The sequence below is a fragment of the Nyctereutes procyonoides genome, unplaced genomic scaffold (assembly GCF_905146905.1).
Source record: "Nyctereutes procyonoides isolate TBG_1078 unplaced genomic scaffold, NYPRO_anot_genome, whole genome shotgun sequence".
NCBI classification, from domain to species: domain Eukaryota; kingdom Metazoa; phylum Chordata; class Mammalia; order Carnivora; family Canidae; genus Nyctereutes; species Nyctereutes procyonoides.
Genome location: NW_026575020.1, coordinates 41679663 through 41692718, shown reverse-complemented (window position 1 = coordinate 41692718; position 13056 = coordinate 41679663). Strand labels below are relative to the sequence as shown.

At 37.6% G+C, this 13056-nt stretch overlaps 1 protein-coding gene across 5 annotated transcripts in view; it reads right to left on the bottom strand.

Annotated features, from left to right (window-relative positions):
* STRBP (spermatid perinuclear RNA binding protein) overlaps positions 1-13056 on the bottom strand; it is a 143325-nt gene that overhangs the window by 69227 nt on the left and 61042 nt on the right. For 4 of the 5 annotated variants that reach the window (XR_008663687.1, XR_008663688.1, XM_055319517.1 and 1 more), the window contains exons 2-3: positions 4169-4337; positions 291-511 (exon numbers count right to left, since the gene is read on the bottom strand). Coding sequence is in view for 3 of the 5 variants with exons in the window: in XM_055319517.1 (XP_055175492.1) it covers positions 291-511; positions 4169-4171 (224 nt within the window). In the remaining 2 variants the exon portion in view is untranslated. Of the gene's footprint in view, positions 1-290; positions 512-4168; positions 4338-5508; positions 5582-13056 lie in introns of all 5 variants that reach the window. The other variant, XM_055319508.1, reaches the window with a different exon arrangement.

The following is a 13056-nucleotide window of genomic DNA, read 5'->3' as shown; positions in this document are numbered from 1 at the left end:
GGTGACATTTCATAATCTTCAAAAAATTACAATTCTAAAGGGCTTGGTGCATTCTTAAAAGGCATCCTGAACAAATCCATCTTCTTTTCCTGGTCTAATCATTACTTCTTTCTTGCTTTCCTTTCAAATGTAACTTGGAAAAATTCCACAAACATTTACTTCCTTGTTTATACTCATATAAATGAGAAAACCTAAAGAATATCATATACCAAATAAAACCTAGTGGGATAGGACTCTGAGCTTTTTCTGAGCACTGCAGTAAAGCATCACAAAGGTCAGGCCACACTCACTTGGAATAGGCATCTACAGCCTCATCCTTCTTCACTTCTATCTCACCCTCTGTTTTTGTGCCTTTATTTGTTTCATCCAGCCAATCTGAGACATGTTTAAGGGCACATTCAACAGTAGACACCATATTCTGAACAGCTTCAAGTTCCTCTGGAGATGGATAGATTGTTGAATGTTTCACCATAACGTGGCGATCATCATTGGCAAAAGATCTAATAGATCTCTGTCAGAAGAAAGAAAACAATAAAAGTAATGCTACCTGAAAAGTATGATATATAAATATATTTAAGTCAATTCATAGCATTAATTGTCAAGCCATCATGAAACGGTTAATGTTGAGAAAATTTAAAAAATGTAAAAAATTGTATAGGAATGAAAGTAAAACCTCATTCTACTGAACTCCAAACCAGAAAATTAGAGATCTTTCATTCATGTTTTGGTAAGATTCATCCAAGTCACCCTCAGCATCATGTTCATGCTACCTTTTAGCTGAATCGAGTTAGAGACTTCAAAGATGATCATCTGTATTACATATCGTCTGTGAGAAAAACATACCTAGCTTTAACAAAGTCTCTAGGAATGCATGATGGTGACTCATGATACCCAATCACTCCTTTCCAAACTGCTGAAGACTTGCACCTTGAAAAACTGAGATGTCATAATACAGTAATAATGTAAAATACAAAGGTATGTGTTAACACTATAGAAATTCTAAACTGTGGATCAAGACGCCTGAGTGGTTCAGCAGTTGAGCATCTGCCTTCGGCTCAGGGCGTGATCCGGGGGTCCTAGGATTGAGTCCCACATCAGCTCCTTGAAGGGAGCCTGCTTCTCCCTCCACTATGTCTCTACCGCTCTCTATATCTCTCATGAATAAATAAATAAAATCTTAAAAAAAAAAAACTATGGATCATATTAGAATTCTATTTACTATTTGGTATTCAAAACTTTAATGCAAGGCCTTAATTTTTAAAATAGATTAGCAGGAGGCATTTCAAACTCCAAAATGGGGAAAATACATACTACAAAAGAATAAACTTCCCAAAGTAATTTACAAATGTATTACATTGTCAATCAAAATCCCCTCAAGATAGTTTTACTTAATACTCAACAAAAATCATTTTAAACCTCATTTGGAGGAAAAAAAACAAATCAATGAAAGTACCAAGAAATATTCTACAAAGATGGATGAATGGTACCATTAAACCAAAACAAAATATCAAAAATTTAAAAAGCAATAATTAAAATGACACGCTGGCCCAGAAATCAGTGGAGCAGATTAAAGTCTAGAAATAGAATGAATTTCATGAAAATTTAATAGAGTAGACCCTTCACTCTCATGAGTCACACTTCCAAAAACTTTTGAATATTTCCAAATTTACAAATACCATGAAGACACTTATACCAGTACACTGCAAAATGAACAGGGATAACTTGGTGAGTTTCCATGAGGCCCAAAGTATTCCCTTTAAAAGCTGGCTATAGGGATCCCTGGGTGGCGCAGCGGTTTGGCGCCTGCCTTTGGCCCAGGGCACGATCCTGGAGACCCGGGATCAAGTCCCACATCAGGCTCCCAGTGCATGGAGCCTGCTTCTCCCTCTGCCTGTGTCTCTGCCTCTCTCTATCTCTCTGTGACTTAAAATAGTCTCAATTGCTTATCAGTCCTGTCTCTTTTGTTGTTTTTGTTTGAATATTGGTGTTTAAAAATCATACTAATTTGGTACTGTACTACTGTCCCCTATAAAATGAAACAAACCATAACTAAAAAGGTAAGTGGTTTTTTGAAACCATCAATTATTATGGAATAAAAGGACTAAAAAGTCAATCACAAAGCTTTCCTTTTTTCTAGATAAAAGCCATTTCTTTCTAGATTTCTTCCTTGCTCACAGTCCACAACCAGTTTTCTAACTGGAGTCTTTTGCCACAAAGAAACAAACTCTTTAAATCACTTCTTGAGATTTACTCACATATCTCAAAATAAGCAACAAGAAAACAAAATTTGAGAAAACAAATTGGAGATGCCAGGCTGTTCTAGAGATTAATTATCAAATTATTTGACTTGGGACGCCTGGGTGGGCTCAGTGGTTGAGCGTCTGCCTTTGGCTCAGGGCATGATCCCGGATACCGGGATCAAGTCCCACATCAGACTCTATGGAGAGCCTGCTTCTCCCTCTGCCTGTGTCTCTGACTCTCTCTGCGTTTCTCATGAATAAATAAATAAATCTTTTTTAAAAAATTTTTTGACTTGCAGAAGAAGAAATTAACTAATTTTTTAGTTCTAGATGGTGAAGGAAACATGCTAATTTTGGATATTCTCTGTCATTTAGTTTTATGGTGAATTACTAAGTTACTTAGCTAAATTACTCGGTCCTGCACACTGGCTTCATCTTAACAAAATTATATACTGCTATATACCACAAACCTTTGGTGTTTCTCTCACAAATATGGATTGCCAATGTTAAATCCAAAAATGTTAAATCCAAGACCCTACTGTTTGTGACACGACAAGCATCATGAAACAATGGTGAAAGGAAGAATAAGCAGTATTATCAAAAAAAGAAGAAAAACTTGGGGAGTCAAAATGGATTTGTTTCAAGATATAAAAAACTAAATAGGAAAGAACTATGTAGAAACAGATAGTTATCATTCAAATATAAGATCTAAGCCATAAAGCAATAGTGGAAATTGGAAAACACCCACCAACTGAATTATGTAAACACAAAATTATGTAAACACCAGAAAGTCTAAACTAAATTTAAAATAAATAAACTAGGAAAGGAATTTTTATCGACTATGACAGATTAAAAAGCATTTAAATTTTAAGAAAATCAAGACTATTTATAATAAATATAAGCTGAAGAGGCACCTAATTCATATTTAAGGAAAACACAAGACACGGTATACTTTCTTACACCTCACCTAAAACTAAATGACAGAGAAAATCCCAAGTTAATTAACATTTTTTCCCACCATCCAGAACTAAAATATTTGGAGAATTTCTTCTCTAAAGAGCAAGTCAACTAAGTTATAATCCATAGAACAAATTTTTTTTAAAAAATCAACTAACACTTAAAGAAATATCATCAGACTTACTAAACAACATATTTCAAACATACTGATGATTAATATTTTTGTGCTTTTTCTCCCACTTATAACATCTTTTTTTAAGCCTTTTCTCACTTATACTTAGGGAAAAAATTCACACAACATCCTCCAGAGCCAAAATACTAGAAGAAAAAAAAATCAACATATTTTTACCAACGCAAACACTAGGCACCATAGATTATGATCTCATCTAATATCTCATCCAATTTGAGTATGAACTTTCCACAAAAAAAAAAGCAAGATTTCCCTGAGGTTAGGTTCAGTGCTCCCAATACACTCAACATTTGACCCTATTATTTTGAAAACATGGAAAAAAGGTAACTTTTTGAGTTTAATACTCAAATATTTCATAAATTCTTACACCATTCATATCACTCATTAAAGGATTGGTTCAAGATTTCTCATTTCCATTGGAAAAAATTGAACTTCAGGTAGAAGACTAGAGAAAAATTACATAATTTCAAGGTCACCTAAGCCATCCTTATTATCAGTTTGCTAATGTCAGTATTACCAGAAAATTTACTTATGAGCCTTTCCTCCTTTGTATTTAATAATATATGGCCTCAAGGCTCATGGGGCTCCCTCTTGTGGTTTAAAGGGCTCATAATAAATCTGAACTCCTTGGCTTTGCTTAAATAGTAGAGTGCCATCTTTATCTGATGCACTAGAGCCAAAAATTAACACCATTGTTTTTCACTTGCCCTCACTATTAACATTTCCAATTTTAACTACTGCAATTTTACAATGAAATTATGGAAATATAGATAATACCTACCATGGTTTTCTATAGTGTTTTAGCTTCTTTTTCCAATCCCTTCCCCACTTTCTTGTCGTCTTCACTAGACACTGTTTTGTGTGACAGTACCTCCTCATAAGCCTGAGTCCTCTGACAACTCAGAGTCAATATGGCAAAGATGTTTGAAGACTTATTCTCTGGAATACACCTGCAAAAGAAAAAGAAAAACAACTTTTCAGAAATGCTTATTTACAGTTAGTTTTATATCTGAAATTTGGAGCCCATACATGTTATTGACCAAAAGGAAATAATCGTTATAAAGTGACCTCATTTCAAACAAAAAGCTAGCATATCTTTTGAGGGCCTGGGGCCAAAGGACTAAGTAAATGGCCAAATAAGTAAGCCTCCTGGGTAAGCCACAATGTGGCAGCTGGCTGACTTGTACTCAATGAGATAAAGAGACACAGATTCAGTAAAGTAGTACTACCTGAAAAAGTAATACTACTACTGATGGCAACACACTGCAATTAACGATGTAGCTTTTCAATTAGAAACTAGCATTAGCCAGACCTATCCAAAAAGTAGTTAATATACCAGAAAATACACCACCATCATTGTTTGAAACCATGAAGCTTTTCCATTTGATACCACCGGTACACACTGGCACAATGTTCCTTCTTTAATCATTTTTAGGCCTAAAATTCAGAATGCTTTTCTGCTCTGTTCCCCTAACTCTTGATTAGACTCTGCCTCCTGACTTCAACCTATATGTGCTGTTCTGACAAACTCCTGAATATTCACTAGAACCTGACTGCATTACCCGTGGATGACTCTCACAAAATCCCACTGTGTATTTCTGCCAAGAGGCCGAATCACTATTCTATTACCCCTTTGCTCCATCTTTATGAGATTTTATTCCATATAGAGTAAAAGTAAACTCTTCTAAGCACTGATGAAATCCTTACAAGATTATAAGCCAAGATGTTAAAGAAAAACAAAAAAAACAAAACAAAAAACTAGAGAGCAACCATCAAACATGCTTAGCTACATGGATATCACCACAGAATATATAAACTCACCAAAAATAGCTTCCTCTTCATCTCAATTATCTTTCCTTTAAATTTCATTTAAACAAGGAAACCCCCCCCCCCCCGCTTTTGTCTGTAACAGTTTCCTAATACTATCAGCTGCTCTCTTAAAGAAAAAAATCCTTGGGGTGCTTGGTGGCATAGCTGGTTAAGCATCTGACTCTTGGTTTCCATCAAGGTCGTGATCTCAGGGTCCTGAGAGCAAGCCCCATATCACGCTCTATGCTCAGCACAGAGTCTACATAAAACTCTCTCTCCCTCTACCTCTGTCCCTCCTCCCTCCTGGCTCACCTGCTCACGTGCTCGCTCTCTCTCTCTCTCTCTCTCTCTTTTTCTTCTCTCTCTCTCTCTCTAATAAACAAATCTAAAACAAAAAAAAAATTTATCAGTTTTGAGGTTTTGAAACCAGTAAAGTTACATTTAACACTTCCCAATTACTACACATGAAAAAACAAACACACAAATGATACTGTGACCCACACGCAAAACTATTCATATCTATCCTGTAACCAACTTCCCTGACTCTACAAAATCCACCTGAAATAAGCTACTGAAACTTCACTTAAAAAAAGTCATGTAGGGATCCCTGGGTGGCGCAGCGGTTTGGCGCCTGCCTTTGGCCCAGGGCGCGATCCTGGAGACCCTGGATCGAATCCCACGTCGGGCTCCCGGTGCATGGAGCCTGCTTCTCCCTCTGCCTGTGTCTCTGCCTCTCTCTCTCTCACTGTGTGCCTATCATAAATAAAAAAAAAAAGTCATGTAACTGAACTAATCAACTGGACTTAATTTATCATACCTATCACACAAAGGTAGGGAGGGAACATACACATGCTGCCAATTCAAAGGGTCTTTTCATACAACAAAGTTAAGAAACAATCTAAAACAAGATCTGATGGCAAGATACATCTCAGAGATCCTGTGTAAAGACTACATAAAGAAGTCTTCGGCATTTCCCATTCCCAACCCTACTTCACCAATCTAGCAGATTCAACCATTCAGCATTTAAGCTATGAATCCAGCAGCCAAAAAAGATTGCTATGTGTTCAACTGAGAACTGACAGCAAAGTTCAAATCCTTTATTCTGTAAAAAGATAAAGTCAAAAATTCTACCATATTAAGAAAGTAGACTGAAAGCAGGGAAGAATGCTAAGAAAAAGCTAATGTAGTGGAGAAATTATGGATCACCAATAACAAGCAAGATACAGCATTCTTCAATCATTTAGCACAGAGAGTAACCACCTTACACATTCATCAAACAGCTCTGGGAACTTTTTAGGGTATTACAGTATAGTGCAATAATCCGCGACAAAAGCAGTATATATCTCAAAATTATATTGTTGGTGCTATAAAAGCAACTCAGAAATCGTCTGGCCCAACTCCACCCAGTTTACCTACCTGCTACAAATGAACTACTAAAGAGATATTAGGGATCCCTGGGTGGCGCAGCGGTTTAGCGCCTGCCTTTGGCCCAGGGCGCGATCCTGGAGACCCGGGATCGAATCCCACGTCAGGCTCCCGGTGCATGGAGCCTGCTTCTCCCTCTGCCTGTGTCTCTGCCTCTCTCTCTCTATCTGTGTGATTGTCATAAATAAATAAAAATAAATAAATAAAAAATATTAAAAAAAAAAGAAAAAAAAAAATAAAGAGATATTAAAGTCATACAACTAATCAGGGACACAGGCCTCCTGATCCAGAACCTAAATCACAGCCCAATGCTTTTTCCTTTCTGTATCAACCTGACTGAGGAAAAAAGAAAAATTTAAATTATATTTGGTAGACTATAAGGTAATAGGGAGAAACTACAACACATTTTTAAAGAGTTTCTCTTTAAAAAAAACTGTTAACAGTGGACAAAATTCTGGCCTTGAAATAAAAAAAATTTCAACTTTGCCATTAATAGCTATGTGACTTTAGAAAGTTATGACTCAGAAAATCAGTTTCTTTGGGTTTCAGTTTCTTTTATCTATGAAATGAGGAAATATTCCACTACTAATTAATAGGTAACATTTATGTAACTCATATTCTATAGCAGGCACTATTCTAAGAGCTTTTCATACATTGACTTATTTAATCCTCACAACAATTTCAACTACTATCTCCATTCACACATAAGGAAACTAGAGCATAAAAAGGTAATATAACCTAATTAAAAACACAAGGCAAAAGTACAGTACAGTAAAGCCAAGATTCAAACCTAGACAACCTTTTTCAATGATATTTTTGCTCTCAAGGCACTTACACTTACATTAAGGGATAAACTTTAGCAATTTCAAAAAATATGTCTATGTGAATTACAAAGGCTGTACAGTACACAGGCTTTAGAGCCAAACAGGCCTAGATTCAAGAATTAGCCTTGCCACTTCACAAAGCTCTCAGTCAGAGCTTTTTTACCTGTGCAATGGGGTAAATAGAAGCTACTTCAAACTAAATGAAAAATACCTAAAAGTATCTGCCAAATAGCACACACTCAATAAATGGCTTCAGTAGGGGAATAAAATCCTCAAATATCAAACAAAATGTGTTATTTATATATCAGATATGTGTAACTTTAAAACCAGAGTCTAGAAAAATATTAGGTGTGCTCTACTTTTTAATAAATGAGAGTAGCTTTATGCAGCAGGTAGAATGTATATGTATAGGCATGTGTGTGAACATGCATCACTTTTTTTAAATCAAATACTGCTTTTTCAATTAATGGTTTCTTTTAAGAGTTTTTTGTTTATAGAAAAACTGAGTGGAAAGTAGAGAAAATCCCATATACCTCTTCTCCCTGCCATACACAGTTTCTCCTACTATTCACATCTTACATTAGTGTGGTACCATTGTTACAACTGATGAACAACCAATGTTTATATGATAATATTTTTTTAAAGATTTTATTTATTTTTTTTAATTTATTTTTTTATGTATTTATTTATGAGAGAGAGAACATGAGTGGGCACGGGGGGAAGGAGAGGGAGAGGCAGACTCCTGCTGAGGAGGGAGCCCAACATGAGGCTTCATCCCAGGACCCTGGGATCATGACCTAAACCAAAAACAGACACTTAACTGACTGAGCCACACAGGAGCCCCATTTATACAGTATTCTTAACTAAAGTCCGCAGTTTACATTAGGGTTCTCTCTGTGTTGTACATTCTATAACTTGTGACAAATGTATAATGACATGCATCCACCATTACAGAATCATGCAGGACAGTTTTACTGCCCTAAAAATCCCAAGCTCCACCTAGTCAACCCTCCCTCTTCCAAATGGCATATAGTTAAAATTATATGGTATATAGTCTTTTCAGATCGGCCTTTTTCATTTAGCAATATGCATTTATGATTCCTCCATTGACAATTCTTTTTATTGCTGAACGGTATTCTGGATGCACCACAGTTCATTTACTTACTTTAAGACATCTTGGTTGCTTCCAAGTTTTAGTAATTTGTGTGCTTATAAACATTTGTGTGCAGGTTTTTGTGTGGATATAGGTTTTCAACCCGTTTGGGTATATACCAAGGAGCATGATAATGGGACCATGGTAAGACAATTTTTAATTTACCCTTATAAGAAACTTCCAGGGGTGCCTGGGTGGCTCAGTCAGTTGAGCATCTGCCTTCAGCTCAGGCCATGGTCTAGGCATCCTGGGATCAGGCACTGCACCAGACTCCCTGCTCAGCAGAGTCTGCTTCTCCTCTCCCTCCTCCCATTCATCCCCACTTGCGCACTTGCTCTCTCAAATGAATAAAATCCTTTAAAAAAGAAAAGAAACTTCTAGACTCTCCATGCAGCATGGCTGTACCATTTCACACTGCCATCAGCAATAAATGAGAGCCCCTGTTGTTCCACATCCTCATCAGTATTTAGCAGTGTCAAAGTTTTGGACTTGAGCCATTCTAATAGATGTATAGTGGTATCTCATTGTTGCCTAATTTGGAATTCCCTGATGACATATAATGTTGAGTATCTTTTCATATGCTTATTTGCCATCTATACATCCACTTTGGTGATTTTTGAGCACCTATAATATGCCAGCCACTATTCTAGGCACTAGGATGCATCAGTGAAGATGAAAGACAAAAATCTCCATCTTTGTCATTTAAAAGCAGAGAGGGAAAAATAACGAAGCCATAAATGCAAAAATAAGTAAATTAGATAGTGTGTTAGAAGGTGTGAAGTGGTAGGGAAAAGAAAGAAGAGGGGCCATGAAAGTACACTAAGGCAGCATTCAGAGAGGAAGACAACTTTACAGAGATGGTCAGCCTTTACTGAGAAGGTGACACCCAAGCAAAGAACTTGAATGGCTAGAGAAGGATGAGTAAAGGGAGAAAAGGGCAGCGAGGACAGAGGGGTGACAGTGAGGGACCAGATCACTAAGGACAGAGGTTGGTAAATTTTTTCTTTAAAGGACTAAATATTAAATAGCTTAGGCTTTTTGAGCCATGAGGTCTTTACTATTTAACTCTGCCTTTATAGTACAAATGTAGCCATAGACAAGATGTGAACAACAAATGTAGCCATAGACAAGATGTGAACAAATGGCTGTGTTCCAAAAAATCTACTTACGGGCATAGAACTCTTGATTTCATATAATGTTCACATCACAAAATCCCCCTTTTTTTAAACCATTTTAAAATGTAAAAACCATTCTTAGCCTGCAGGTCATATAAAAAAAGGCAGTGGGCCAAATTTAGTCCACGAACCATAGTCTGTCAGCTTCTAATACAGGGGGTCCTTCTAGTCATTTTAAGGACTGTGGCTTTCACTAAAAGTAAGATGGGGAACCCTTACAGGGTTCTGAGCAGAGTAATAATACCAGATTCATGTTTTTAAAATGTCACTATGACTGCCATGTTGAAATACTTAATAGAGAAGGCAAAAATGAAGAAAGGAGACCACGGGGAGGTTTAGTATATATATCCTGAAAGGAAAGATGACAGGACTTCCTAACAAAATGGACATGTGAGTGTGAGTAAATTGGAAACATTGGGATTAACTTCAAGGTTTTTGGCCTGAGCAGATGAGTTAGGAAAGGTGAAAGGAGAGCTGGTTTGGGGATTAAGATTAGGAATTCAGCTTTGTACATGCTGAATTCCAGATACTGGAATTAGATATATTAAGTGGGCAACTGGATATGAAACTATAGTTACTTTAGAAGAGAGGTCCAGATTAGGATATACACTTGGTACTTTTCAGTATAAAGGTAGCATATAAAGCCACAAGATCACCGAGGGAGTAGGTATACCACTGAATGGGATAAAGCAGACTACAGTCAGAGAAGTGGTGGCCTAAGAAGTAGGAGGAAAATAAGACTATGTTGTTCTGAAGGCCAAGTATAGAAAACTTATAAATAAGGCAAGCACCTTGAATTAAAAACAAGGGAAAAAAAATCAAAAACAAAAAACAAGAAAAGGTATATTCTCATATACCATGAGAATGGAAATCCTGAGTTTTGCTCCTTGCTTTACTACAAAGGATATTTCTACTTTTTTTTTAATGATTTTATTTATTTATTCATAGAGACACACACACAGAGAGAGAGAGAGAGAGAGAGAGAGAGAGAGAGAGAGAGAGAGGCAGGCAGGCAGAGGGAGAAGCAAGCTCCATGCAGGGAGCCTGATGTGGGACTCGATCCAGGGTCCTCAGGATCAAACCCTGGGCTGCAGGCGGCGCTAAACCGCTGCGCCACCGGGGCTGCCCACAAAGGATATTTCTAAATCAAAGATACCTATATTACAAAATCTATACACTACAGTGTCTAGTTTTGCCATGTTTTACCATTTACCGGAACCTACCTCTCCTACATTATTTTCTCCCTACCCCAGCCCTTCTTTGGAGGAAACTAAACCCTGAGAACATCAAGTTCCCCCTTTAAAACCTTCCATGATTAATTATTACCTAAGCAACCAGCATTCCATTCATCCACTCTGTGTGGCACCAAGGTCCTCCTTTACACAACATTACTGTAATTCTTTCCCTGTCTTCTCTCACCACTGCGGTACCAGCCAAAATGAGAATAAAGACTCTTCCCCAGAACATCCTGCAATGTGCTACTGCCTAACTTTATATTCAACCTTTCCCTTACCTGGACTGCAACCTCTACTCAATGATGATCTGTCATTATTCTACTCAACTGTCCATCTCAAATCTACCTCTCCATGAAGCTTTACCTCGTACTTGAGATCAATATCATTTCTTCCTTGAGCCATCCAGCATTTTTTCAACCTCCTAATACCTGGCTTCAGTTATTTTTATCGTAAGTTTCTTAATGAAATAACTTATCTCCACAGCACCTCCTACAATGACCTACGCTCAGGAGAGGCTCAATAAAAATCTGAATTCAACCCTAGATTTAGCTTTCCTTAGAGAGCACCTAACTACAGAATCTATCTGAAAGGTCACCATCTCTTCCCATATATTTCCATGGCAGTCATCATTACAGTAATTTACAAGAATTTCTGACTCTTCCTCCATAAACACAAACTCTATTAAATAATTTCATTAGTTATTTGACTAATTTCACCCATCTTGGATTAATCCCTCAAATCCTCTCCCTTTCCTTCAGGACTTTACTACTTAGCTCACCGAAACACATTCAATTCCTACTCCTGGCATATTTCTTAGCAATTTCAGTAACCACAGAGATGATGCTTCTAAGATTCTGGGCTCTCCATTCCTTATATTCCTTCCTCCAATATTCTCATCTTCCTTCCTACTTTAGACAATACCCACTCCCTACCAAGGCTCCTAATCCCCTAATCCTACCACCTTTCACAATCCTTCTCCCTTTCCACACCCTCACTTCTATCTTTATTTGACTGAAAGTACAAAATCCATCATTTGTCACTGATTCACACAACAACTCTTTTTGTTATTTATCCCCTCCTGACAAAACTCCAACTCTGCTTAAATCCAACCCTCCTGGCTATGCCTCACCAATAACCCTGGGCAGCTGGATGTGACTTGGGGGGAGGTGGGGGATAAGCACACAATTGTGCTTATTGGTCTTTTTTCTAAATTCATGATCTATCCCTCAAAAGGCCCAATAATCAATAGTTCTCAAACAGTACTGCAACCCTGAGGGATTTGAAAATGTGAGGCAGAGTTGGCAGAGTTTCTTGGTTGTCATAATGACTAGGTAAGTAATCCTAGCATTTGGTATCCCAGGACGCCAAACATCCTTCAACGTCCACATAGCCCCACTGGAAGAAAAAAAAAAAAAAATTCAGAAGCACCTGGGTGGCTCAGTTGGTTAAGCAATCTCACTTCAGGGCAGCCCGGCTGGCTCAGCAGTTTAGCACCACCTTCAGCCCAGGGCGTGATCCTGGAGACCCAAGACTGAGTCTCACGTCATGCTCCCTGCATGGAGCCTGCTTCTCCCTCTGCCTGTGTCTCTGCTCGCTCTCTCTCTCTCTCTCGAATAAATAAATGAAAATACACTTAAAAAAAATAAAACAATCTGACTTCAGCTCAGGTCATAATCTCACAGTCTTTGGATCAGCCCCAGTTGGGCTCCCTGCTCAGGGAGGGGTCTGCTCGTCCCTTTCCCTCTGCCCCCTGTGCACTCACATGTGTGCTCTCTCTCAAATAAATGAAGTCTTACCAAAAAAAAAAAAAAAGAAGAAGAAGAAGAAGAAGAAAGAAAGTTCACTTTCTTAACGATTATTTCACATCTTTTTTCAAACACCTATACCTCCCTCCCATATCCTCACAATTGATTGCTCATCCTGCTTTCTATTTCATTCAAAATAACACTGCTGCATCTTTTCCCATATATTCTTCCTCCTTATTACTATGAATGAATTGTTCCTATTCCAATTTAGTGGACAGTTCTCAATGAATTGTTCCTATTCCT